Consider the following 25,946-nt stretch of genomic DNA (forward strand, 5'->3'; position numbering starts at 1 on the left):
CCTGGAATTAAAATATATTTTTGGGTGGTTTGTATCATTTGATTTACACAACAACATGCCTACCACTTTGAAGATGCAAAATATATTTTATTGTGAAACAAACAAGAAATAAGACAACAAAAAACAGAATTTGAGCATCCATAACTATTCACCCCCCAAAGTCAATACTTTTTGCAGCAATTACAGCTGCAAGCCTCTTGGGGTATGTCACTATAAGCTTGGCACATCTAACCACTGGGATTTTTGCCCATTCTTCAAGGCAAAACTGCTCCAGCTCCTTCAAGTGGGATGGGTTCCACTGGTGTACAGCAGGCTTTAAGTCATACCACAGATTCTCAATTGGATTGAGGTCTGTGCTTTGACTAGGCCATTCCAAGACATTTAAATGTTTCCCCTTAAACCACTCAAGTGTTGCTTTAGCAGTATGCTCAGGGTCCTTGTCCTGCTTGAAGGTGAACCTGTCTCAAATCTCTGGAAGGCTGAAACAGGTTTCCCTCAAGAATTTCCCTGTATTTTGCGCCATACATCATTCGTTCAATTCTGACCAGTTTCCCAGTCCCTGCCGATAAAAAACATCTCCACAGCATGATGCTGCCACCACCATGGTGTTCTCAGGGTGATGATAGGTGTTGATTTTGCGCCAGACATAGCATTTTCCTTGATGGCCAAAAAGCTAAATTTAGTCTCATCTGATCAGTACCTTCTTCCATATGTTTGGGGAGTCTCCCACATGCCTTTCGACAAACACCAAATGTGTTGGCTTATTTTTTTTCTTTAAGCAATGGCTTTTTTCTGGACACTCTTCTGTAAAGCCCAACTCTGTGGAGTGTACGGCTTAAAGTGGTCCTATGGACAGATACTCCAATCTCCTCTGTGGAGCTTTGCAGCTCCTTCAGGGTTATCTTTGGTCTCTTTGTTGCCTCTTTGATTAATGCCCTCCTTGACTTGTCCGTGAGTTTTGGTGGGCGGCCCTCTCTTAGCAGGTTTGTTGTGGTGCCATTATTCTTTAGATTTTTTAAATAATGGATTTAATGGTGCTCCGTGGGATGTTCAAAGTTTCTGATATTTTTTTATAACCCAACCCTGATCTGTACTTCTACACAACTTTGCCCCTGACCTGTTTGGAGAGTTCCTTGTTCTTCAACACTGCTTGCTTGGTGGTGCCCCTTGCTTAGTGGTGTTGCAGACACTGGGGCCTTTCAGAACAGGTGTATATATATACTGAGATCATGTGTCAGATCATGCGACACTTAGATTGCACACAGGTGGATTTTATGTAACTAATTATGTGACTTCTGAAGGTAATTGGTTGCACCAGATCTAATTTAGGGGCTGCATAGCAAAGGGGGTGAAAACATATGCACGCACCCACCGCTTTTCTGTTTTTTATTTTATAAAAAAATAATAATAATAATAATAATTGTAATTATTGTTTTCATTTCACTTCACCAATTTGGACTATTTTGTGTATGTCCATTACATGAAATCCAAATAAAAATCCATTTAAATTACAGGTTGTAATGCAACAACATAGGAAAAACACCAAGGGGGGTGAATACTTTTGCAAGGCACTGTATGCTTTCAACAACATTGGCAGCAGCCTAACATGGCGATTAGGAGCGGACTTGAAATTCCACGAAATTAGTTACTTTCGCATTCCTTTGATATTTTAATTATAAATTGTGCACCAATATGGAATTTTAAAAGCCTATTATATTAAATGAAGTGGTCTTTAATATAGATCACATGGAGAATTCCATAAATCTCGATTTTTAAAGATAAATTAAGGCTTGCCAAAGTGCTAAAATGCAGCATTTCACCATCATTGTAAAGCCTTTGTGATTTTGATGCTTTGACAAAGTCATTTCTGAAGATTAAAATGAATAATGTGTGTGATTAGTGATTAATTAATGTCTGTCCCTCATTTTAAGGTCACCTCTGTTACATGAACTGAACTCTCGTCTTAATATGGTGAAACTATTTATTTGTAAATATTTTTTTCAAAAGTAACATTGAATTTTTAATAGTCATCGTGTAAAAGCAGGTGAGCTGGCTCTACTCTTTTTGGCTATTTTCCGGTGTTTTGTGGTGGAAATTGAGCGGGTCGAGCATAACATCAACCCTGTTCTTTTTTTACATTTGAGTAATTTAGCAGGCACTCTTATCTAGTGCAATTTACAGTTGGTTCATTCATCTTAAGATAGCTAGGTGGGACAACCACATATCACAGTCATAGTAAGTCTATTTTTCCTCAATAAAGTAGCTATCAGAAAAGTTAGTAAGGAAAAAAAACAAACAAACCCATAAATATACAGGCTTGAAATGTTTTAGAAATTTTTTTTTTTTGTGAAGCTTATTTTCAATTGCCACTCCCTGTTGCACACAACAATCTTCCATTCCCCTTGTCACGAGGGGATTTATGGCTGATTTAAGATTAAATTGTCAACCCTGTTATGGTCAACCCTATTACTTTATTTGGCTATTATTAGGAACTTACTATAGTCATTTTTTAAATTGTACCTCTTGAGATGGGAAATGTGTTTTTTATGAAGCTGAACATGTGCTCTTTATGACAGAGTGTAAACATTTTGTGAAATCAAACTTTTTTTTGACCCAAGTTACACTTCTCAAAGGCACCAAATTGGTGGAACATTCCAGATGGGTTGCTTTTACTTTGATTGTATTAGAAGAGGTCATTAAAAAGGTTGTGCATTTTACCTTCATCACATGATCAATGTCGTAACTCTTCTCAAGCACAGATTTGTGTCTAGAGGAGAGAAAAACACAAGGAAGCAGGAAGTAGGTTTGCTTCAATGGGGAACATAGGGAAGCATGTGGGTTTGCTTCAATATCCATTGGCAATGTCCATTAAATGATTTGGGCCTGACAGTGGAGTACCGAGTGCTTAGCACTGTGACAACTGCTGCTGTAAAAATGGATTTATAAAATACATTTGATTGATTGAGATAGGAAAATATTCCAAGAGAGAGAGAGAGAAAGAGAAAGAGCTTTTAGCTGTTAGCTTTTAGAGCCCAACCTCAGGGGTCGCTAAAAGCTAACATCTAAAAGCTAAACAATGTAGCTCTGTGCAACTAAGAGCTAATCTAGGCAAATCCTCCAGCCTGCTACGGCGAACACCCACCTGTCCACGCCCGCCTGCAGGCAGCTGGTGAGATAGGAGTTAAAAAGAAAGCGGTCCAGAGGCTTCTCCAATGACGCTGTGCACTCAAACACATCCCAGCCTGCCGAGAACACAACCACACCTTTCAGACACGTCTCTCTGCCCTTCCTCCCCAGGTAGTTTGCCAGCATCATCCTGGGATTAGAAAGACAGGGAGAGGGTAGAGGGAGAGGGGAGAGGATGGTGGAGGGGAGAGTGGAGAGATGGTGGGGGAGAAGGGAGAGGGGAAACCCTCACTTAGGTAGGGGATTATAGCTGTAATACCTCTTTTGACATCGTGTAAGTACTACTGAGAGGCTGAGCTCTCTGAATCAAATGAAAAGTGGTGTTTCTGACAGGGGAAAGGAGGAGGCTGCAAAATAAAATACAATACAATACATAACCAACCCATGACAACATTTCTGCTGGTGAGCGTTTACCTCAGTTTTTGAGAAATCAATATAAACATATAGATGGGACAACCAAGTACTTTCCAAGCTCTACATAAAAGGTGGTATCTTTAGACTGACTCCCACAGTTCAGTGAAGTGATACTATAGTATAGTATTGCTCCATACATCAATATGGTAGCCTACATCAACACATGATTTATATAGTCTGAGTAATGCATGGAGCTCTCAAGATTTGGGCCATAGTGTCACTTCCATTGAAGAGAGAAAACATGAAGAGGCACCTACTAACCCGCCCATGGAGACCCCAGCAGCCATGAGAGGGGCGTCCTCATTTGTCCTCTGGATGTGTTCGATGACCGCCTCCAGGTCCTCTGTGTTGGCAGCACAGTATGTTCTGGGAGTCTGGTAGCACACAAAGATAAGAAGAGTTAACTCTGAGTGTGTGTGTGTGTGTGCGTGCGTGCGTGCGTGCGTGTCCATGTCCCTTTTAGTGGTACAGCACAGTTTTTTCTGTTAGATTGACTTTCAACCGTAAGGAGGAAAGTACTACAAAGTAAAACACACACACACACACACACACGCGCAAATATCACTGCGACCTCTGCATGTGCACACACTGTTCCGGCGATCTATATTCAGATGTGCAGAGAAATCATACTGTAAATGAATTACACGCAAGCCTTCACACCCTCCCTCACACATGTGCACAAACTCTGCTTGTGACTTGAAGACCAAACACTCTCCATGATGCTATACAGTATATTCCTCATGCTGGATTGGAATGAGTGGTAGAAAAATGAGCTCTGGCATTACAAATGGCTGACTCAGGGACAGGGGCTATTTAGAGTTAAAGCAGTAGCAAACAAAGGAGGAGGTATACTGTAATAACATTTAAGCCTGCTGCTGGACAGCCTTTTTCAGATACTGGCCAGTAGTATCTGTCCATCACAAGCACTATCGATTAATGCAAGCATTCTTCTATCACATTGAGCAAGCGATCCACTCACAGTGAAATAACACCACAGACATGGAGAACAATAATGGACCAACAAGGTTAGAGAAAAGAAAATGAGTAAAACACTAACTGAATTCAAACACCTGTTCAATCTAATCCTAGAACAGATAGGGAATAAAAAGAAGAGGCATCTCGATTTCTCGGGATAGGCAGGGTTGGGTTGGTTACTTTCTAAAAGGTGGTCAAATCATATTTAATTTGTCACAAGCGCCAAATACCTTTCAGGGAAATGTTTACTTACAAGCCCTTAACCAACAATGCAGTTTTCCAACAATTATAGGAATTATGGGACTATTTCCCTCTATACCATTTGTATTTCATTAACCTTTAAACTATTGGATGTTCTTATAGGCACTTTAGTATTGCCAGTGTAACAGTATAGCTTCAGTCCCTCTCCTCGCTCCTCCCTGGGCTCGAACCAGGAACACAACGACAACAGCCACCCTCGAAGCAGCGTTACCCATGCAGAGCAAGGGAAACAACCACTCCAAGGCTCAGAGCGAGTGACGTTTGAAACGCTATTAGCGCGCTAACTAGCCAGCCATTTCACTTCGGTTACACCAGCCTCATCTCGGGAGTTGATAGGCTTGAAGTCATAAACAGCGCAATGCTTGACGCACAACGAAGAGCTGCTAGCAAAACGCACGAAAGTGCTGTTTGAATGAATGATCACTTCTGCCTACCACCGCTCAGTCAGATACTTAGATACTTTTTGTATGCTCAGTCAGATTATACTCAACGCAGGACACGCTAGATAATATCTAGTAATATCATCAACCATGTGTAATTAACTAGTGATTATGATTGATTGATTGTTTTTTATAAAATAAGTTTAATGCAAGCTAGCAACTTACCTTGGCTTACTGCATTTGCTTAACAGGCAGTCTCCTTGTGGAGTGCAACAAGAGGCAGGTCGTTATTGCGTTGGACTAGTTAATAAGAATACATTCTTATTTTCAATGACGGCCTAGGAACGGTGGGTTAACAGCCTTGTTCAGGGGCAGAACGACGGATTTTCACCTTGTCACCTCGGGGGATCCAATCTTGCAACCTTACAGATAACCTCTTGGCCCATCCTCTTGGCCCACCTCTTACCCATCCCGGATCAGGGAGAATTGTCATCAACTACAGTAATTAGCATAGTGCAACGGTGCAAAAATATTGCTAGAAAATATTCATATTCATGAAATCACAAGTGAAATATAGTGAAACACAGCTTAGCCTTTTGTTAATCACCCTGTCATCTCAGATTTTGAAATTATGCTTTACAGCCAAAGCTAGGCCGTCATTGAAAATAAGAATGTGTTCTTAACTGACTTGCCTAGTTAAATAAAGATTAAATAAAAGGTGTAAAAAAATACATTCGGTGTCCAAAAATACAGATTTGCGATTGTTATGAAAACTTGAAATCGGCACTAATTAATCGGCCCTTCCGATTAATCGGTTGACCTCTAGTTTGGACCATTCTAGTTTGTTGGTGATGTGGACACCAAGGAACTTGAAGCTCTCAACCTGCTCCACTACAGCCCCGTTGATGAGAATGGGGGCGTGCTCGGTCCTCCTTTTCCTGTAGTCCACAATCATCTCCTTTGTCTTGATCACGTTGCGCGAGAAGTTGTTATCCTGGCACCACCCGGCTAGGACTCTGACCTCCTCCCTATAGGCTGTCTCATTATTGTCGGTGATCAGGCCTACCACTGTTGTGTCATCAACAAACTTAATGATGGTGTTGGAGTCATGCCTGGCCATGCAGTCATGAGTGAACAGGGAGTACAGGAGGGGACTGAGTACGCACCCCTGAGGTGTCCCCATGTTGAGGATAGGGTTTCTGGGATAATGGTGTGAGCCATGACCAGCCTTTCAAAGCACTTCATGGCTACATACGTGAGTGTTACGTGTTGGTAGTTATTTAGGCAGGTTACCTTGGTGTTCTTGGACAGAGGGACTATGGTGGTCTGCTTGAAACATGTTGGTATTACAGACTCAGTCAGGGACAGGTTGAAAATGTCAGTGAAGACACTTGGTCAGTTGGTCAGTGTTTGCTCGGAGTACACGTCCTGGTAATCCATCTGGCCCTGCGGCCTTGTGAATGTTGACCTGTTTAAAAGGTCTTACTCACATTGGCTACGGAGAGCGCGATGACACAGTCATCCAGAACAGCTGATGCTCTCATGCATGCTTCATTGTTGAATGCCTCGAAGCCATAGAAGTAATTTAGCTCGTCTGGTAGGCTCGTGTCACTGGGCAGCTTGCGGCTGTGCATCCCTTTGTAGTCTGTAATAGTTTGCAAGCCCTGCCACATCCAACGAGCTTCGGAGCCGGTGTAGCACGATTCAATCTTAGTCCTGTATTGACGGTATGCCTGTTGGATGGTTTGTCGCAGGGCATGGCGAGATTTCTTATAAGCGTCCGTGTTAGAGTCCCGCTCCTTGAAAGAGACAGTTTTACCTTTTAGCTCAGTGTGGATGTTTCCTGTAATCCATGGCTTCTGGTTGGGGTATATACGTATGGTCACTGTGGGGACGACGTCATCAATGCAGTTATTGACGAATCCAGTGACTGATTTGATGTATTCCTCAATGCCATCGGAAGAATCCGAGAACATATTCCAATCTGTGCTAGCAAAACAGTCCTGTAGCTTAGCATCTGCGTCATCTGACTACTTCTTTATTGACCGAGTCACTGGTACATCCTGCTTCAGTTTTTGCTTGTAAGCAGGAATCAGGAGTATATAATTATGGTCTGATTTTCCAAATGAGGAGGAGCTTTGTACGAATTTCTTGTGTGGAGTAAAGGTAGTCTAGAGTTTTTTCCCTCTGGTTGCACATTTAACATGCTGTTAGAAATTGAGTAAAACGGATTTGAGTTTTAAGTCCCCAGCCACTAGGAGCACCACCTCTGAATGAGTGTTTTCCTGTTTGTTTATGGCCTTATACAGCTCATTGAGTGCGGTCTTAGTGCCAGCATCGGTTTGTGGTGGTAAATAGACAGCTATGAAAAATATAGATGAAAACTCTTGGTAAATAGTGTGGTTTACATCTTATCATGAGATACTAGGCGAGCTAAACCTAGAGACTTCATTAATGTTAGATTTTGTGCACCAGCTGTTGTTTACAAATATACACAGACCGTCATCCCTTGTCTTCCGGAAGCAGCTGTTTCATCTTGCCGATGCAGCGTAAACCCTGCCAGGTGTATATTATCCATGTTCAGCCACGACTCAGTGAAACATAAGATATTACAGTTTTTAATGTCCCATTGGTAGGATATTCGTGATCGTAGCTCATCTATTTTGTTATCCAATGAATGTACGTTGGCTAATAGGACTGATGGTAGAGGCAGATTACCCTCTCACCATCAGATCCTTACAAGGCATCCCAACCTACCTTTATTTAACTAGGCAAGTCAGTTAAGAACAAATTGTTATTTTCAATGACGGCCTAGGAACATTGGGTTTACTGCCTGTTCAGGGGCAGAACAACAGATTTGTTCCTTGTCAGCTCGTGGATGTGAACTTGCAAACTTTCAGTTACTAGTCCAACGCTCTAACCACTAGGCTACCCTACATCCCCGTTATCGCCATCTCTTTCTCATGTTAATGATGGGGATTTGGGCCTTGTCGGGTGTCTGAAGTAAATCCTTAGAGTCCGACTCGCCAGAGAAAAAAACTTCATCCAGTTTAATTTTTAATTTCACCTTTATTTAACCAGGTAGGCTAGTTGAGAACAAGTTCTCATTTGAGGTGAGTAATCTCTGCCCTGATATCCAGAAGCTCTTTTCAGTCATAAGTGACAGTGGCAGAAACATTATGTACAAAATAAGTTACAAATAACATGAAAAAACACACACAACAGCACAATTGGTTTGGAGCCTGTAAAATGGCAGCTATATCCTCTGGTGGAAATTCGTTACAGTTACTAGTTACCTGTCCAAAAATTGTAATCAGTAACGTAACTTTTGGATTACCCAAACTCAGTAACGTAATCTGATTACTTTTAGATTACTTTCCCCTTAAGAGTCATTTGACGAAGACAATAATGTACGTTACCAATTGAACAAAATCTATAGAAGGATATATCGTTGTTTAAGTTTACAAAGCTGTGCTATGTTGTACCTAAAACCCACTGAAATAACAGTAACTTACATTACATTGACTTAAAATAACCTTGAGGATGATGCAGGTTTTATAACCTCCCTGACATCATGATTTAACATGGCCTATTTCTCAGTCAGACATATCCTCTTTCTCTCTGGCTGCATACTGGGACTACCAGTGTCTTTCTTCATCAATATTCTTGCACAAAGTTCAGCCTGAATGTTTTTTCACAGCAGCCATATCCAGTTGCTGTGTCTTCATAGCCTACATTCGAGTAAATTACTTGAGTGGAGTAGGAACTCTACTGGTGCTTTTCCAATGAGACTTACCCCCACAGCAATGGGCCGCCAGTGTTTTATGTTATTGTAAGCTCTGGTGTTATTGTGTTTCCATCAGGAGTGCGACACTAAAGACTAATCAACAACCTCTGCATCATTCAAGACTTGCTTTGTGAGAAGATGTTAAAGTTCACAGTTAGCCATGGTTATGTAAATTCCAGCTGAAAAGTATCCAGGGCCTTGCCTTGGCCCCAAGAGCAGGTCCGACTGAGCCATGGCCCAATGAGACACGGATACTGGCCCACGTAGATAGAAACAGAAAGGTCTGAGCCTTTTAGGTAAAACACTGAGGTAAATCCTGTATGGAAATATGCCATACTGGTAATGTTGCAACAATAATAAAAACAGATTGAAACTATTTCCTTTTCAATGATACAGTAATAAAGTTGTCTACTACAATACAGATACAATATAAAGTTCAAAGTCCAATAACCATCCATTGAAACATGATGTGAATTAAATGGACCAACTAAAGCATTTATTGTATGTTAAATGCTAAGACTAACAGAGGCGGTTCGAGACCTGAAGAATTGCATTAGCTCCGAAAGGTAATGCTTAGACTTTAACTGAGCGGGCTACCACACTATTGTGGTGTGTGAGTGGGGGGTCGGTGTGGAGTTAGGGCAGTAGCCCTAGTTGTGGCCAAGCAAAGGGCACTTCTCACAGAGCAGGACATTCATTCTAACACTGTGCCCTATTTAAACAATGGACGCCATTCACACTCAACTGGCTGCAGAGAAAACAGTCACAAAGGCGTATGGAAGTGTAGTCATTTACATAAAACTTCAACACAATTCCTCAAAGTTAATGGAAGGATGATAATTCCTTTCTTACAACCACGTTATGCAGTGCAATAGTTGTAATCATTCTTCACATATGCACTCATAGAGATCCTACTAAGTTAGTAGTATTGTAATTCCTAATTCTGTGTGTGCACTACAGTATTGGCCCAGTTTGGCTACTGAGAATAGCCCTTTCAGATGAAGCCCTGGCCTGGGGTCGCCGTTGTAATATTAGAACTCGTGTGTGTGTTTGAGTGTGTTTGTGTGTGTGTTCTTGCTTGCGTGCATGTGTTTGTGTCTATGTGACTGCACATGTGAATACAACAAGTACAAGACACAAAACAACCCATTCATTCATTCTGAGAGCACAGATCTCAAAAGGGACATTGGACGAATTGTGGCCACATACTATGGTATGATACAAGATTCCAATTGTGGATTGGCTGAGCTGTTTGGGTGACACTGGTATGTAATATAATTACCCACTGGGCACAGACAAGTTCAACGTCTAGTTTTGATTTACCTTTGGTTGAGTTGTCAATTAACGTGAACTCAACGTGAAATCATGCCATTGGGATTGAGGTTAAAAGTTGGGTGAAAAAAAATACAAAATGCCCTCGACTGTTTGCAAATCCAATCAGTTTTCCCATGTTGATTCAACGTCCTCACATAGATTTTTTGGGGTTGAAATGACGTGGAAACCATGCTGATTCAGCCAGTTTTTGTCCAGGGCAAATGCACATTTTTTAACCAGTCAGAATCTTTTGAATAGCATTATAGTCCTTCCTCACTTCAATGAAGATTGACAGTAGAGTAAAGAGCTAATTGTTGGCTAAATATATATATATTTTTATTTCACCTTTATTTAACCAGGTAGGCTAGTTGAGTACAAGTTCTCATTTACAACTACGACCTGGCCAAGATAAAGCAAAGCAGTTCGACACAAACAACTACACAGAGTTACAGATGGAATAAACAAACATATAGTCAATAATACAGTTGAAAAAGTCTATATACAGTGTGTGCAAATTAGGTAAGATAAGGGAGGTAAGGCAATAAATAGGCCATGGTGACCTATTACAATATACCAATTAAACACTGGAGTGATAGATGTGCAGAAGATGAATGTGCAAGTAGAGATACAAAGGAGCAAAGGAGCAAGATAAATAAATAAATACAGTATGGGGATGAGGTAGTTGGATGGGCTATTTACAGATGGGCTATGTACAGTGATCTGTGAGCTGCTCTGACAGCTGGTGCTTAAAGCTAGTGCGGGAGATATGAGTCTCCAGCTTCAGTGATTATATATGAACGGAAATAGATTCAAAGATACATCTTGTGGGTCTTCGTGAAGACAGGACAGGGAAAGCTCATTCTGCTCTATGGACCAGTGCTAGAATACACTATCTGTCCACTTAATAATTCCTGCTATGTTATAACATCGTCTGTCTGCACACTGTCTGGACTAGGCTCCTTGTGGGTTACCCAATATACTATGGGTTACACATGCCACGTGTGACACAGACATGCTATGGGGTGCTGAAGAATAGCTCCAATCACAATGCAAGGGAAAGCATGCACTCTGCCAGTGACAACTGCACAGGCATGTGGAGTAGAGTGCCAAAAGGAGGTAGTTCCTATGTCGTTGTGTCATGTTGTGAGTGTTTGCATATCTGTGTAGATTAAGATGCCTTTTGATTGGACATGAAGATGCATTTTGATTGTACAGAGCAATATAATCATTGAAAAAATTTATGTTTTTGAATGCATGTCTGAATTGAAAACATAAAAGTCATACATGCAAAAATCCTTTTAAACTGTACTATGAATATTAGATTCTTACCAAGAGAGTTTCACCAGACACCCCTCTGTTGTTGAATACCGCACACCTGAAACACAACAAAAACATGCACTAAATAAACCTTTAAAATCCTTTCATTGAATTGCATTCCTTGCATTAGTTTCACCAATTTACATGTTGTGTCATAATAATGTTCTAAATTCCAGGTGCACTGTCTTCCAGGTGCATTCTCTTACAGGTGCACTGTCTTCCGGGTGCACTGTCTTCCAGGTGCATTCTCTTACAGGTGCACTGTCTTCCAGGTGCATTCTCTTACTGGTGCACTGTCTTCCAGGTGCATTCTCTTACTGGTGCACTGTCTTCCAGGTGCATTCTCTTACAGGTGCACTGTCTTCCAGGTGCTTCTACACCTGCATTGCTTGCTGTTTGGGGTTTTAGGCTGGGTTTCTGTACAGCACTTTGAGATATCAGCTGATGTACGAAGGGCTATATAAATAAATTTGATTTGATACAGGTGCACTGTCTGCCAGGTGCATTTTCTTACTGGTGCACTGTCTTCCAGGTGCATTCTCTTACAGGTGCACTGTCTTCCAGGTGCATTCTCTTACAGGTGCACTGTCTTCCAGGTGCATTCTCTTATAGGTGCACTGTCTTCCAGGTCCATTCTCTTACAGGTGCACTGTCTTCCAGGTGCATTCTCTTACTGGTGCACTGTCTTCCAGGTGCATTCTCTTACAGGTGCACTGTCTTCCAGGTGCATTCTCTTACTGGTGCACTGTCTTCCAGGTGCATTCTCTTACTGGTGCACTGTCTTCCAGGTGCATTCTCTTACAGGTGCACTGTCTTCCAGGTGCATTCTCTTACAGGTGCACTGTCTTCCAGGTGCATTCTCTTACAGGTGCACTGTCTTCCAGGTGCATTCTCTTACTGGTGCACTGTCTTCCAGGTGCATTCTCTTACTGGTGCACTGTCTTCCAGGTGCATTCTCTTACAGGTGCACTGTCTTCCAGGTGCATTCTCTTACAGGTGCACTGTCTGCCAGGTGCATTTTCTTACTGGTGCACTGTCTTCCAGGTGCATTCTCTTATAGGTGCACTGTCTTCCAGGTGCATTCTCTTACTGGTGCACTGTCTTCCAGGTGCATTCTCTTACTGGTGCACTGTCTTCCAGGTGCATTCTCTTACAGGTGCACTGTCTTCCAGGTGCATTCTCTTACAGGTGCACTGTCTTCCAGGTGCATTCTCTTACAGGTGCACTGTCTTCCAGGTGCATTCTCTTACAGGTGCACTGTCTTCCAGGTGCATTCTCTTACTGGTGCACTGTCTTCCAGGTGCATTCTCTTACTGGTGCACTGTCTTCCAGGTGCATTCTCTTATAGGTGCACTGTCTTCCAGGTGCATTCTCTTACTGGTGCACTGTCTTCCAGGTGCATTCTCTTACTGGTGCACTGTATTCCAGGTGCATTCTCTTCCAGGTGCACTGTCTTCCAGGTGCATTCTCTTACTGGTGCACTGTCTTCCAGGTGCATTCTCTTACAGGTGCACTGTCTTCCAGGTGCATTCTCTTACAGGTGCACTGTCTGCCAGGTGCATTCTCTTACTGGTGCACTGTCTTCCAGGTGCATTCTCTTACTGGTGCACTGTATTCCAGGTGCATTCTCTTCCAGGTGCACTGTCTTCCAGGTGCATTCTCTTACTGGTGCACTGTCTTCCAGGTGCATTCTCTTACAGGTGCACTGTCTTCCAGGTGCATTCTCTTACAGGTGCACTGTCTGCCAGGTGCATTCTCTTACTGGTGCACTGTCTTCCAGGTGCAGTCTCTTATAGGTGCACTGTCTTCCAGGTGCATTCTCTTACTGGTGCACTGTCTTCCAGGTGCATTCTCTTACTGGTGCACTGTCTTCCAGGTGCATTCTCTTATAGGTGAACTGTCTTCCAGGTGCATTATCTTATAGGTGCACTGTCTTCCAGGTGCATTCTCTTATAGGTGCACTGTACTCCGGGTGCATTCTCTTACTGGTGCACTGTCTTCCAGGTGCATTCTCTTATAGGTGCACTGTCTTCCAGGTGCATTCTCTTACTGGTGCACTGTCTTCCAGGTGCACCAGGTGAACTGCCACCAAACAATGTTTAAACAAATGGACTTCACAGCAGTGAAAAGGGAATAAGGTGAATATATAAAGAAACCAGTGGAGGCTGCTGAGGGGAGGACTGCTCATAATAATGTCTAGAACGGAGCAAATGGAATGGCATCAAACACATAGAAACCATGTATTTAATACTATTCCACTCACGGGGCCACAGTGACTCCCAACCCCTCCTGTCTCAGCCTCCAGTAATTATGCTGCAATAGTTTATGTGTCGGGGGGCTAGGGTCAGTCTAGGCTAAGGTCAGTTATATCTGGAGTATTTCTCCTGTCTTATCCGGTGTCCTGTTTGAATTTAAGAATGCTCCCTCTAATTCTCTCTCTCTCTCTCTCTTGCTCTCTTGCTCTCTTTCTCTTCTCTCGGAGGACCTGAGCCCTAGGACCATGCCTTAGGACTACCTGGCCTGAAGACTCCATGCTGTCCCATGTCCACATGGTCGTGCTGTTTCTCCAGTTACAACTGATCTGCCTGCGGCTATGGAACCCTGACCTGTTCACTGGACGTGCTACCTGTCCCAGACCTGCTGTTTTTTTACTCTCTCTCTACCGCACGTGTGGTCTCTAACTCTGAATGATCGGCTATGAAAAGCCACCTAACATTTACTCCTGAGGTGCTGACCTGTTGCACCCTCTACAACCACTGTTATTATTATTTTTATTTGACCCTGCTAGTCATCTATGAACGTTTAAACATCTTGGCCATGTTCTGTTATAATCTCCACCCGGCACAGCCAGAAGAGGACTGGCCACCCCTCAGAGCCTAGTTCCTCTCTAGGTTTCTTCCTAGGTTCCTGCCTTTCTAGGGAGTTTTTCCTAGCCACCGTGCTTCGACATCTGCATTGCCTGCTGTTTGGGGTTGTAGGCTGGGTTTCTGTATAGCACTTTGTGACATTGGCTGATGTAAAAAGGGCTTTATAAATACATTTGATTATAAATAGATGTGATTGATTTTGCACCAGCCATTACCACAAGCCCATCCTCCCCAATTATGGTGCTACCAACCACCTGTGAAAGAGACATATCTGTTGTTGTATTAGTCCTGAAGACCTGAACAGCAGTAGCATAAATCTCTCTCTAGTCATCTGTTATCTAAGAGACTTGCTGTGAAAATTCAGCAGCAGGGTAGGGGAATGCTGTAGGTTGGGGTGTGGACAGGGCAGAGGATGGTGTGACGCACATTCCCTTCCTCCTGCATAGCCGAAGCTGGTTGGGCTAAGCTAAGCTGCAAAGCTTGTACCAGTAAGCTGTAATTCATTAAGCTTGCAGGACAGGGCCGGGGTGAGTGCAGGGGTGGAAAGATGCTGAGTTTGCCTGCTTGTCCCCCCTCACTGCCCTGCTCCGTTTGCCTGCCCCCTCCCTCTCTTCTCTGCCCCCTCTCTCTCTTCTCTGCCCCCCTCCCTCTCTTCTCTGCCCCCTCTCTCTCTTCTCTGCCCCCCTCCCTCTCTTATCTGCCCCCTCTCTCTCTTCTCTGCCCCCCTCCCTCTCTTCTCTGCCCCCTCTCTCTCTTCTCTGCCCCCTCTCTCTCTTCTCTGCCCCCTCTCTCTCTTCTCTGCCCCCTCCCTCTCTTCTCTGCCCCCCCTTCTCTTCTCTGCCCCCCTTCCCTGCCCCCCTCCCTCTCTTCTCTGCCCCCCTCTCTCTGCTCTGCGCCCTCCCTCTCTTCTCTGCCCTCCCTCTGTTTGAAAGAATGAGTGCAGGGAACACAGAGGGGCCTTTCAGAGGATAACAAACTGCCACTCTCAGCATCTCTTAGTGCTTGTGCAATATTCAGCTCTTTCTTTCCAAAGCAGGTCTGCACTGCTCGGCCTACTGAGAGCTTGGCTAGCCTCTCTTTCAGCAGCTGCTTACCTCAAGTAACCTTAAACCATTCATACACAGTTTTCAACTCCTAACATATGCAATATCTTGGGACTTTCATTGCAAAGATAATGTATTTGAATTTGGACTATTGAACTACAATGCACTAAAACAGATGAACAAGAGTTGACTGTGCTTACAATATTCCTACAGGTTAAGGCATAGGACCAATCCACATTATTGAATTGAACAACCGTCTGAATGAATAAAAACTGCAGTACTTGGAATCAGGACCACCCACCTATAACCCAGATCCCTGCTCTGCTGCACCATGTGGAGGATGTAGGACTCTCTGCTGGTACCGGTCAGGCCTGGAAGCAGCAGGACGGTGGGCCGTGTGGCCGCGTTGGGGTGGGAGGCGCTGTCATCGTTGTCGAACCAATCCAGAGAGATCTGTCCTCCATCTTCTGCTCTAATGAGCTCACTGCAAAGAGTGGGTCAGATATAACAGTCAGGGCAGAAAAAGACACCACTAAGTTACACACACACACTCTGCAAGTAGGCCTAGGTTCTACACTGCAGCTTCCTTACAATACCCACACACTCTGCAAGTAGGCCTAGGTTCTACACTGCAACTTCCTTACAATACCCACACACTCTGCAAGTAGGCCTAGGTTCTACACTGCAACTTCCTTACAATACCCACACACTCTGCAAGTAGGCCTAGGTTCTACACTGCAGCTTCCTTACAATACCCACACACTCTGCAAGTAGGCCTAGGTTCTACACTGCAGCTTCCTTACAATACCCACACACTCTGCAAGTAGGCCTAGGTTCTACACTGCAGCTTCCTTACAATACCCACACACTCTGCAAGTAGGCCTAAAAATCAAATCAAATCAAATTTTATTTGTCACATACACATGGTTAGCAGATGTTAATGCGAGTGTAGCGAAATGCTTGTGCTTCTAGTTCCGACAATGCAGTAATAACAAGTAATCTAACTAACAATTCCAAACTACTGTCTTGTACACAGTGTAAGGGGATAAAGAATATGTACATAAGGATATATGAATGAGTGATGGTACAGAGCAGCATAGGCAAGATACAGTAGATGGTATCGGGTACAGTATGTACAAATGAGATGAGTATGTAAACAAAGTGGCATAGTATAGTATAAAGTGGCTAGTGATACATGTATTACATAAGGATACCGTCGATGATATAGAGTACAGTATATACGTATGCGTATGAGATGAATAATGTAGGGTAAGTAACATTTATATAAGGTAGCATTGTTTAAAGTGGCTAGTGATATATTTACATCATTTCCCATCAATTCCCATTATTAAAGTGGCTGGAGTTGAGTCAGTGTCAGTGTGTTGGCAGCAGCCACTCAGTGTTAGTGGTGGCTGTTTAACAGTCTGATGGCCTTGAGATAGAAGCTGTTTTTCAGTCTCTCGGTCCCAGCTTTGATGCACCTGTACTGACCTCGCCTTCTGGATGATAGCGGGGTGAACAGGCAGTGGCTCGGGTGGTTGATGTCCTTGATGATCTTTATGGCCTTCCTGTGACATCGGGTGGTGTAGGTGTCCTGGAGGGCAGGTAGTTTGCCCCCGGTGATGCGTTGTGCAGACCTCACTACCCTCTGGAGAGCCTTACGGTTGAGGGCGGTGCAGTTGCCATACCAGGCGGTGATACAGCCCGCCAGGATGCTCTCGATTGTGCATCTGTAGAAGTTTGTGAGTGCTTTTGGTGACAAGCCGAATTTCTTCAGCCTCCTGAGGTTGAAGAGGCGCTGCTGCGCCTTCTTCACGATGCTGTCTGTGTGAGTGGACCAATTCAGTTTGTCTGTGATGTGTATGCCGAGGAACTTAAAACTTGCTACCCTCTCCACTACTGTTCCATCGATGTGGATAGGGGGGTGTTCCCTCTGCTGTTTCCTGAAGTCCACAATCATCTCCTTAGTTTTGTTGACGTTGAGTGTGAGGTTGTTTTCCTGACACCACACTCCGAGGGCCCTCACCTCCTCCCTGTAGGCCGTCTCATCGTTGTTGGTAATCAAGCCTACCACTGTTGTGTCGTCCGCAAACTTGATGATTGAGTTGGAGGCGTGCGTGGCCACGCAGTCGTGGGTGAACAGGGAGTACAGGAGAGGGCTCAGAACGCAACCTTGTGGGGCCCCAGTGTTGAGGATCAGCGGGGAGGAGATGTTGTTGCCTACCCTCACCACCTGGGGGCGGCCCGTCAGGAAGTCCAGTACCCAGTTGCACAGGGCGGGGTCGAGACCCAGGGTCTCGAGCTTGATGACGAGCTTGGAGGGTACTATGGTGTTGAATGCCGAGCTGTAGTCGATGAACAGCATTCTCACATAGGTATTCCTCTTGTCCAGATGGGTTAGGGCAGTGTGCAGTGTGGTTGAGATTGCATCGTCTGTGGACCTATTTGGGCGGTAAGCAAATTGGAGTGGGTCTAGGGTGTCAGGTAGGGTGGAGGTGATATGGTCCTTGACTAGTCTCTCAAAGCACTTCATGATGACGGATGTGAGTGCTACGGGGCGGTAGTCATTTAGCTCAGTTACCTTAGCTTTCTTGGGAACAGGAACAATGGTGGCCCTCTTGAAGCATGTGGGAACAGCAGACTGGTATAGGGATTGATTGAATATGTCCGTAAACACACCGGCCAGCTGGTCTGCGCATGCTCTGAGGGCGCGGCTGGGGATGCCATCTGGGCCTGCAGCCTTGCGAGGGTTAACACGTTTAAATGTCTTACTCACCTCGGCTGCAGTGAAGGAGAGACCGCATGTTTTCGTTGCAGGCCGTGTCAGTGGCACTGTATTGTCCTCAAAGCGGGCAAAAAAGTTATTTAGTCTGCCTGGGAGCAAGACATCCTGGTCCGTCTAGGTTCGCCTAGGTTCTACACTGCAGCTTCCTTACAATACCCACACACTCTGCAAGTAGGCCTAGGTTCTACACTGCAGCTTCCTTACAACATGTTCAGTAAAGCAGAAGCTCATTGCACAGAATGCAGAGGTTTTGTAAATACTCAACCTCCAAGGTTCTTACATATTATGCTTTGTGATTTAAAAAAAACAGAACTACAGAATTCATATAGGGACCAACAAGACAATAAATGACTTTTGTTAGTAATTCTATACAGTAAAGTATTAGATTTCATATATGCTGCTGTATAGATTGCATTAGATAGGGTATAGTATGTACACTGTACTGCACATGATATTGCTTTCTAACCAAACCTCAAATCAGGACACAGCAAAAAGGCATTGTTCTTTACTCAAATGTCCCTCTTCAGTTACAGGTACAACGATTACTACAGTGTGAACCCATCACCAACGTTACCTTTGCCAAAGGGAACGCAGTCTGGCACTAGTTGACAACCACTTAATTTCCCCAGCGATCAGCCTCTCAGGCTTCGTTTACACAGGCAGCCCAATTCAGATCTTTTTCCAAATATTTGTCATATCTGATACCAAATAAAATGGAAGCTGATTTTTTTACTTCAAATTTATACTGCATCCATATGTGGATCTCAATCCTGATATAATTTGGATGATCCCTACTCAACCTGTCTGGACACTCAAATACAATTTTTTGTCCTGAATGGATTTTTTTGCACATGACCTGCCCGTTCCCATGACAACCACCCCCCAAACGTAAAGGAACAGTGACATGAAATTAGCTTTGCATCTGTGTGCTACTTCAGATGCTACATCAGTGTGAATGTGCAAATCTGATATGGGTCACATGTAAAACTGAGGATGGACAGTGAGAAAAAAAGACCAGGCTACTCAGAAGCAGGGAAGGGCACGGATGGCGAAGAGGGAAGGGTGGTGGGGGGCGGAGAGCTCGCTGCAGCAGCAGTGGATTCTTATGGAGAATCAATTTCTAGTTTCCACAAGTCTAGGCCGTCAGCTGAGGTCAACAAATCCCAGTGCAATCCATCTCACGCCACCAACCCACCAAACGAGCGACCAGGCGACAACACCAACATGGCTGGCCCCGCGGCCCATGTACAGTATGTCTGTCTATTTGGAAGTGGAATGAAATTATAGAACCACACCAGCATTAAATATGTACTTAAAGGCCAGACTGGGGCAGCCACTGGGGTTGTAGGCCATGCACCAATCTGGAGCTAGCTGGTCAGAGCATGCACCAATCAGGAGCGAGCCTGACCCACCGAATAGGAGGAGGAGGACAACTCTTTCAAATCCAATCAAAAAATTGCAAGATGTTATTTCAGGTGCAGCAAAATGCTTGTTTCTTTTTTTAATGTCACCTTTATTTACCAGGTAGGCTAGTTGAGAACAAGTTCTAATTTACAACTGCGACCTGGCCAAGATGAAGCAAAGCAGTGTGACACAAACAACAGCACAGAGTTACACATGGAATAAACAAGCGTACAATCAATAACACAATAGAAAAAAAGAAAGTCTACATACAGTGTGTGCAAATGGCGTGAGGAGGTAAGGAAATAAATAGGCCATTATAGCGAAGTAATTACAATTTAGCAAATTAACACTGGAATGATAGATGTGCAGATGATGATGTGCAAGTAGAAATACTGGTGTTCAAAAGAGCAGAAAAATAAATAAAAACAATATGGGGATGAGGTAGGTAGATTGAATGGGCTATTTACAGATGGGCTATGTACAGCTGCAGCGATCGGTTAGTTGCTCAGATAGCTGATTTTTAAAGTTAGTGGGGGAAATATAAGTCTCCAGCTTCAGCGATTTTTGCAAATCGTTCCAGTCATTGGCAGCAGAGAACTGGAAGGAAAGGCGGCCAAAGGCGGTGGCTTTGGGGATGACCAGTGAAATATACCTGCTGGAGCGTGTGCTAGGGGTGGGTGTTGCTATCGTAACCAGTGAGCTGAGATAAGCCAGAGCTTTACCTAGCATAGACTTATAGATGACTTGGAGCCAGTGGGTCTGATGACAAATATGTAGCAAGGGCCAGCCGACTAGAGCATACAGGTCGCAGTGGTGGGTGGTATATGGGGCTTTGGTGACAAAACAGATGGCACTGTGATAGACCGCATCCAGTTTTCTGAGGAGAGTGTTGGAGGCTACTTTGTAAATGACAATGAAGTCGAGGATTGGTAGGATAGTCAGTTTTACGAGGGTATGTTTGGCGGCGTGAGTGAAGGAGGCTTTGTTGCGAAATATATTCTAGATTTTATTTTAGATTGGAGATGTTTAATATGAGTCTGGAAGGAGAGTTTATAGTCTAGCCAGACACCTATGTATTTGTAGTCGTCCACATATTCTAAGTCAGAACCGTCCAGAGTAGTGATGATAGTCAGGCGGGCGGGTGCGGGCAGCGAACGGTTGAAAAGCATGCATTTGGTTTTACTGGTGTTTAAGAGCAGTTGGAGGCCATGGATAGAGTGTTGTAAGGCATTGAAGCTAGTTTGGAGGTTTGTTAACACAGTGTCCAAAGAAGGGCCAGATGTATACAGAATGGTGTCGTGGAGGTGGATCAGGGAATCACCCGCAGCAAGAGTGACATCGTTGATATATACAGAGAAAAGAGTCGGCCCAAGAATTGAACCCTGTGGTACCCCCATAGAGACTGCCAGAGGTCCGGACAACAGGCCCTTCGATTTGACACACTGAACTCTATCTGAGAAGTAGTTGGTGAACCAGGCGAGGCAGTCATTTGAGAAACCAAGGCTGTTGAGTCTGCCAATAAGAATACGGTGATTGACAGAGTCGGAAGCCTTGGCCAGGTCGATGAAGACAGCTGCACAGTCCTTTCTTTTATCGATGGCGGTTATGATATCGTTTAGGACCTTGAGCGTGGTTGAGGTGCACCCGTAACCAGCTCGGAAACCAGATTGCATAGCAGAGAAGGTACGGTGGGATTCGAAATGATCAGTGATCTGTTTATTAACTTGGCTTTCGAAGACTTTAACTTTAACAGTTTGGGTCTAGAGTATCACCCCCTTTGAAGAGGGGGATGACCGCGGCAGCTTTCCAATCTTTAGGGCTCTCGGACGATACGAAAGAGAGGTTGAACAGACTGGTAATAGGGCTTGCAACAATGGCGGCGGACAATTTTTGAAAGAGAGGGTCCAGATTGTCCAGCCCTGCTGATTTGTACGGGTCCAGGTTTTGCAGCTCTTTCAGAACTTCTGATATCTGGATTTGAGTGAAGGAGAAGCTGGGGTGGCTTGGGCAAGTAGCTGTGGGAGGTGTGGAGCTGTTGGCCGGGGTTGGGGTAGCCAGGAGTAAAGCATTGCCAGCCGTAGAGAAATTATTATTGAAATTCTCAATTATCGTGGATTTATCGGTGGTGACAGTATTACCTAGCATCAGTGCAGTGGGCAGCTCGGAGGAGGTGCTCTTATTCTCCATGGACTTTACATTGTCCCAGAACGTTTTGGAGTTAGAGCTACAGGATGCACATTTCTGTTTGAAAAGGCTAGCCTTTGCTTTCCTGACTGACTGTGTGTATTGGTTCCGGACTTCCCTGAAAAGTTGCATATCGGGGGGACTATTCAATGCTAGTGCAGTCGGCCACAGGATGTTTTTGTGCTGGTCGAGGGCAGTCAGGTCTGGAGTGAACCAAGGGCTATATCTATATCTGTTCTTAGTTCAACAGTTTTTGAAAGGGGCATGCTTATTTAAGATGGTGAGGTTTCTAGCTCCAACAGTGCAGGGAACAGTGCAGGGAACTATTTTATAGACATGATAATCCCTGGATAGTGGAGGTCTTTTCTTCCCTTAGGACTAATAATCTCCTACAAATGTCATTGTGTAAACACACACTGTCACACTGGTATAAAGGATTTGAAGACAGGTGCAGGAATACACAATAGGGGTTTTAATACACCCAAAACAAACACATGTACAAAAACACTGGGCTGTACCCAAACAAAAGAGCGAGGGTAAACCTCATTGAACGACACCCGTAATACACAATATATAAAGCACGCAGCATAACAGCTGCACCAATGCATAGGCACTCACACGACCAACGGGCATGGAAACAATAACCGACAAAGACAGAGGGAACAGAGGGCACGCATATAACATACTAATCAGGGGAAATGGGAACCAGGTGTGTGTAATCAGACAAGACAGTCCAGGGTTGATGATAATGAATCCCTTTCAGTGAAGCCTAGAAAGCCGGTGACGTAGACCTCCGGGACTGGTGAACAGAATGGGTATCAGTACCGGGGGAATCCGTGACACACACACATGCGCACACACACACACACACACACTGGCTTTGATCTGAGACAGGTGGTGGGTAAGACCCGCCTGCTGCAAAGGTGCATTGTGGTATTTGGGAAACATGTAGCTGCTTTATTGGACAACGGTCAGACAAAGGCTAAGGGAAGTGGAATGCCCTTGGCACTAAATAAAATCACATTTTATTTGTCACATGCTTCATAAACAACAGGTGTAGACTAACAGTGAAATGCTTACTGATGGGTCCTTTTACAACAATGCAGAGTTAAAGATAAAGACAATAATAATACAAATTTAAAAAATAGAAATAGTGACACGGGAAACTAGGACATTCTTTTAATACACTGTAATTTAATACACTGACATACTGTACGTACAGTGGGGAGAACAAGTATTTGATACACTGCCGATTATGCAGGTTTTCCTACTTACAAAGCATGTAGAGGTCTGTAATTGTTATCATAGGTACACTTCAACTGTGAGAGCAAAAATCCAGAAAATCACATTGCATGATTTTTAAGTAATTAATTAGCTTTTTATTGCATGACATAAGTATTTGATCACCTACCAACCAGTAAGAATTCCGGCTCTCACAGACCTGTTAGTTTTTCTTTAAGAAGCCCTCCTGTTCTCCACTCATTACCTGTATTAACTGCACCTGTTTGAACTCGTTACCTGTATAAAAGACACCTGTCCACACACTCAATCAAACAGACTCCAACCTCTCCACAATGGCCAAGACCAGAGAGCTGTGTAAGGACATCAGGGATACAATTGTAGACCTGCACAAGACTGGGATGGGCTACAGGACAATAGGCAAGCAGCTTGGTGAGAAGGCAACAACTGTTGGCGCAATTATTAGAAAATGGAAGAAGGTCAAGATGACGGTCAACCACCCTCGGTCTGGGGCTCCATGCAAGATCTCACCTCGTGGGGCATCAATGATCATGAGGAAGGTGAGGGATCAGCCCAGAACTACACAGCAGGACCTGGTCAATGACCTGAAGAGAGCTGGGACCACAGTCTCAAAGAATTAGTAACACATTACGTTAGTAACACACTACGCCGTCATGGATTAAAATCCTGCAGCGCACGCAAGGCCCCCTGCTCATGCCAGCGCATGTCCAGGCCCGTCTGAAGTTTGCCAATGACCATCTGGATGATCCAGAGGAGGAATGGGAGAAGGTCATGTGGTCTGATGAGACAAAATTAGAGCATTTTGGTCTAAACTCCACTCGCCGTGTTTGGAGGAAGAAGAAGGATGAGTACAACCCCAAGAACACCATCCCAACCGTGAAGCATGGAGGTGGAAACATCATTCTTTGGGGATGCTTTTCTGCAAAGGGGACAGGACGACTGCACCGTATTGAGGGGAGGATGGATGGGGCCATGTATCGCCAGATCTTGGCCAACAACCTCCTTCCCTCAGTAAGAGCATTGAAGATGGGTCGTGGCTGGGTCTTCTAGCATGACAACGACCCGAAACACACAGCCAGGGCAACTAAGGAGTGGCTCCTTGCTGCAGTGTGTGCAAACCTGGTCAAGAACTACAGGAAACATATGATCTCTGAAATTGCAAATAAAGGTTTCTGTACCAAATATTAAGTTCTGCTTTTCTGATGTATCAAATACTTATGTCATGCAATAAAATGCAAATAAATTGTCCTCCCGGGTTGCGCAGTGGTGAAGGGCGCTGTCATGGCCAGGACAATAATGATAGACGGCCTATAGTCAGGCTAACATCCCCTTCTGTGGTTAGTTACCTATAGTGCCACTTTCAGCAACGGTAGTAGAGACTATTGTTTTGTCATAATTTGATCGGTGTTATCAGTTACTGTATTTATGTAGGTTGTCCACTAAGGAGCAAAGTCATCATCAACTTCAATGGCCAACCAAGATGGAGAGTAGGCCTGCTTCTGAAATAAATTAAGTATTTATTATGGATTCCCATTACTTCCTGCCAAGGCAGAAGCTACTCTTCCTGGGGTCCTGGAAGATTAAGGCAGTTATACAGTTTTAAAAACATTACAATACATTCATTACATTCATCTCTATTACTCTTTATACCAGGCGGTGTCAGAGGAAGGCTCTAAAAATGGTCCAAGACCACCCCAGCCATAGACTGTTCTCTCTGCTACCGCACGGCAAACAGTACCGGAGTGCCAAGTATAGGTCCAAAAGGCTTCTTAACAGCTTCTACCCCTAAGCCATAAGACTCCTGAACAGCTAATCAAATAGCTACCCAGACTATTTGCATTGTCCCCCCCTCTTTTACACTGCTGCTACTCTCTATTATCTATGCATAGTCACTTTAACTCTACCTTCATGTACATATTACCTCAATTTCCTCGACTAACCTGTGCCCCCGCACATTGACTCTGTACCGGTACCCCCTCTATATAGTCTCGCAAGTGTTATTTTACTGCTGCTCTTTAATTATTTTTTACTAATCTATTTTTCTAAAAACTGCATTGTTGGTTCAGGTCTTGTAAGTAAGCATTTTACTGTAAGGTAAACGACACAGGACGATACACGTAATACACAACATAGGCGTTATCAGTAATATGTGGCGTTCGTTCCAAAGGTGCCTCATCCGGTCCCAGCTCCGGTCCCAGCTCCGGTCCCAGGTCCGGTCCCAGCTCCGGTCCCAGCTCCGGTCCCAGCTTTCTCTTAATGTTGCGCAGAATAAAATCCACTAAAGTGCTCATCTGCTCCAGCCCTACAGAACCATATCTCAAGGCCTACTGGTGGTATTCGACGCATGTGACAAATAACATTTGATTTGATGTGATTACAGAATTCACAACACACTAAGTGTGTGCCCTCAGGCCCATACTCCACTACCACATATCTACAACACAAAATATATGTGTACGTGTGTGTACAGTGCGTAAGTTATCATGTGTGTGTATGCATTTGTCTGTGCCTATGTTTGTGTTGCTTCACAGTCCCCGTTGTTCCATAAGGTGTATTTTTATCTGTTTTTTAAATCTGATTCTACTGCTTGCATCAGTTACCTGATGTGGAATAGAGTTCCATGTAATCATGGCTCGATGTAGTACTGTGCGCTTCCCATAGTCTGTTCTGGACTTGGGGACTGTGAAGAGACCTCTGGTGGTATGTCTTGTAGGATATGCATGGGTGTCTGAGCTGTGTGCTAGTCATTTAAACAGACAGCTCGGTGCA

At 44.1% G+C, this 25,946-nt stretch overlaps 2 protein-coding genes across 2 annotated transcripts in view; both read right to left on the bottom strand.

The window, feature by feature from the left end:
• The window catches only part of LOC139387167 (ubiquitin carboxyl-terminal hydrolase 14-like), a 237,162-nt gene that overhangs the window by 188,732 nt on the left and 22,484 nt on the right, over positions 1 to 25,946 (bottom strand). The window lies entirely within an intron of this gene.
• LOC139386974 (phospholipase ABHD3-like) overlaps positions 1 to 25,946 on the bottom strand; it is a 40,695-nt gene that overhangs the window by 11,461 nt on the left and 3,288 nt on the right. Inside the window, exons 3-7 of the mRNA XM_071132895.1 lie at positions 15,846 to 16,028; positions 11,647 to 11,692; positions 3,862 to 3,974; positions 3,143 to 3,316; positions 2,719 to 2,767 (exon numbers count right to left, since the gene is read on the bottom strand). Of these exons, the coding sequence (XP_070988996.1) occupies positions 2,719 to 2,767; positions 3,143 to 3,316; positions 3,862 to 3,974; positions 11,647 to 11,692; positions 15,846 to 16,028 (565 nt within the window). The remainder of the gene's footprint in view (positions 1 to 2,718; positions 2,768 to 3,142; positions 3,317 to 3,861; positions 3,975 to 11,646; positions 11,693 to 15,845; positions 16,029 to 25,946) is intronic.

The sequence above is a fragment of the Oncorhynchus clarkii genome, chromosome 28 (genome assembly GCF_045791955.1).
Source record: "Oncorhynchus clarkii lewisi isolate Uvic-CL-2024 chromosome 28, UVic_Ocla_1.0, whole genome shotgun sequence".
Taxonomy (NCBI): domain Eukaryota; kingdom Metazoa; phylum Chordata; class Actinopteri; order Salmoniformes; family Salmonidae; genus Oncorhynchus; species Oncorhynchus clarkii.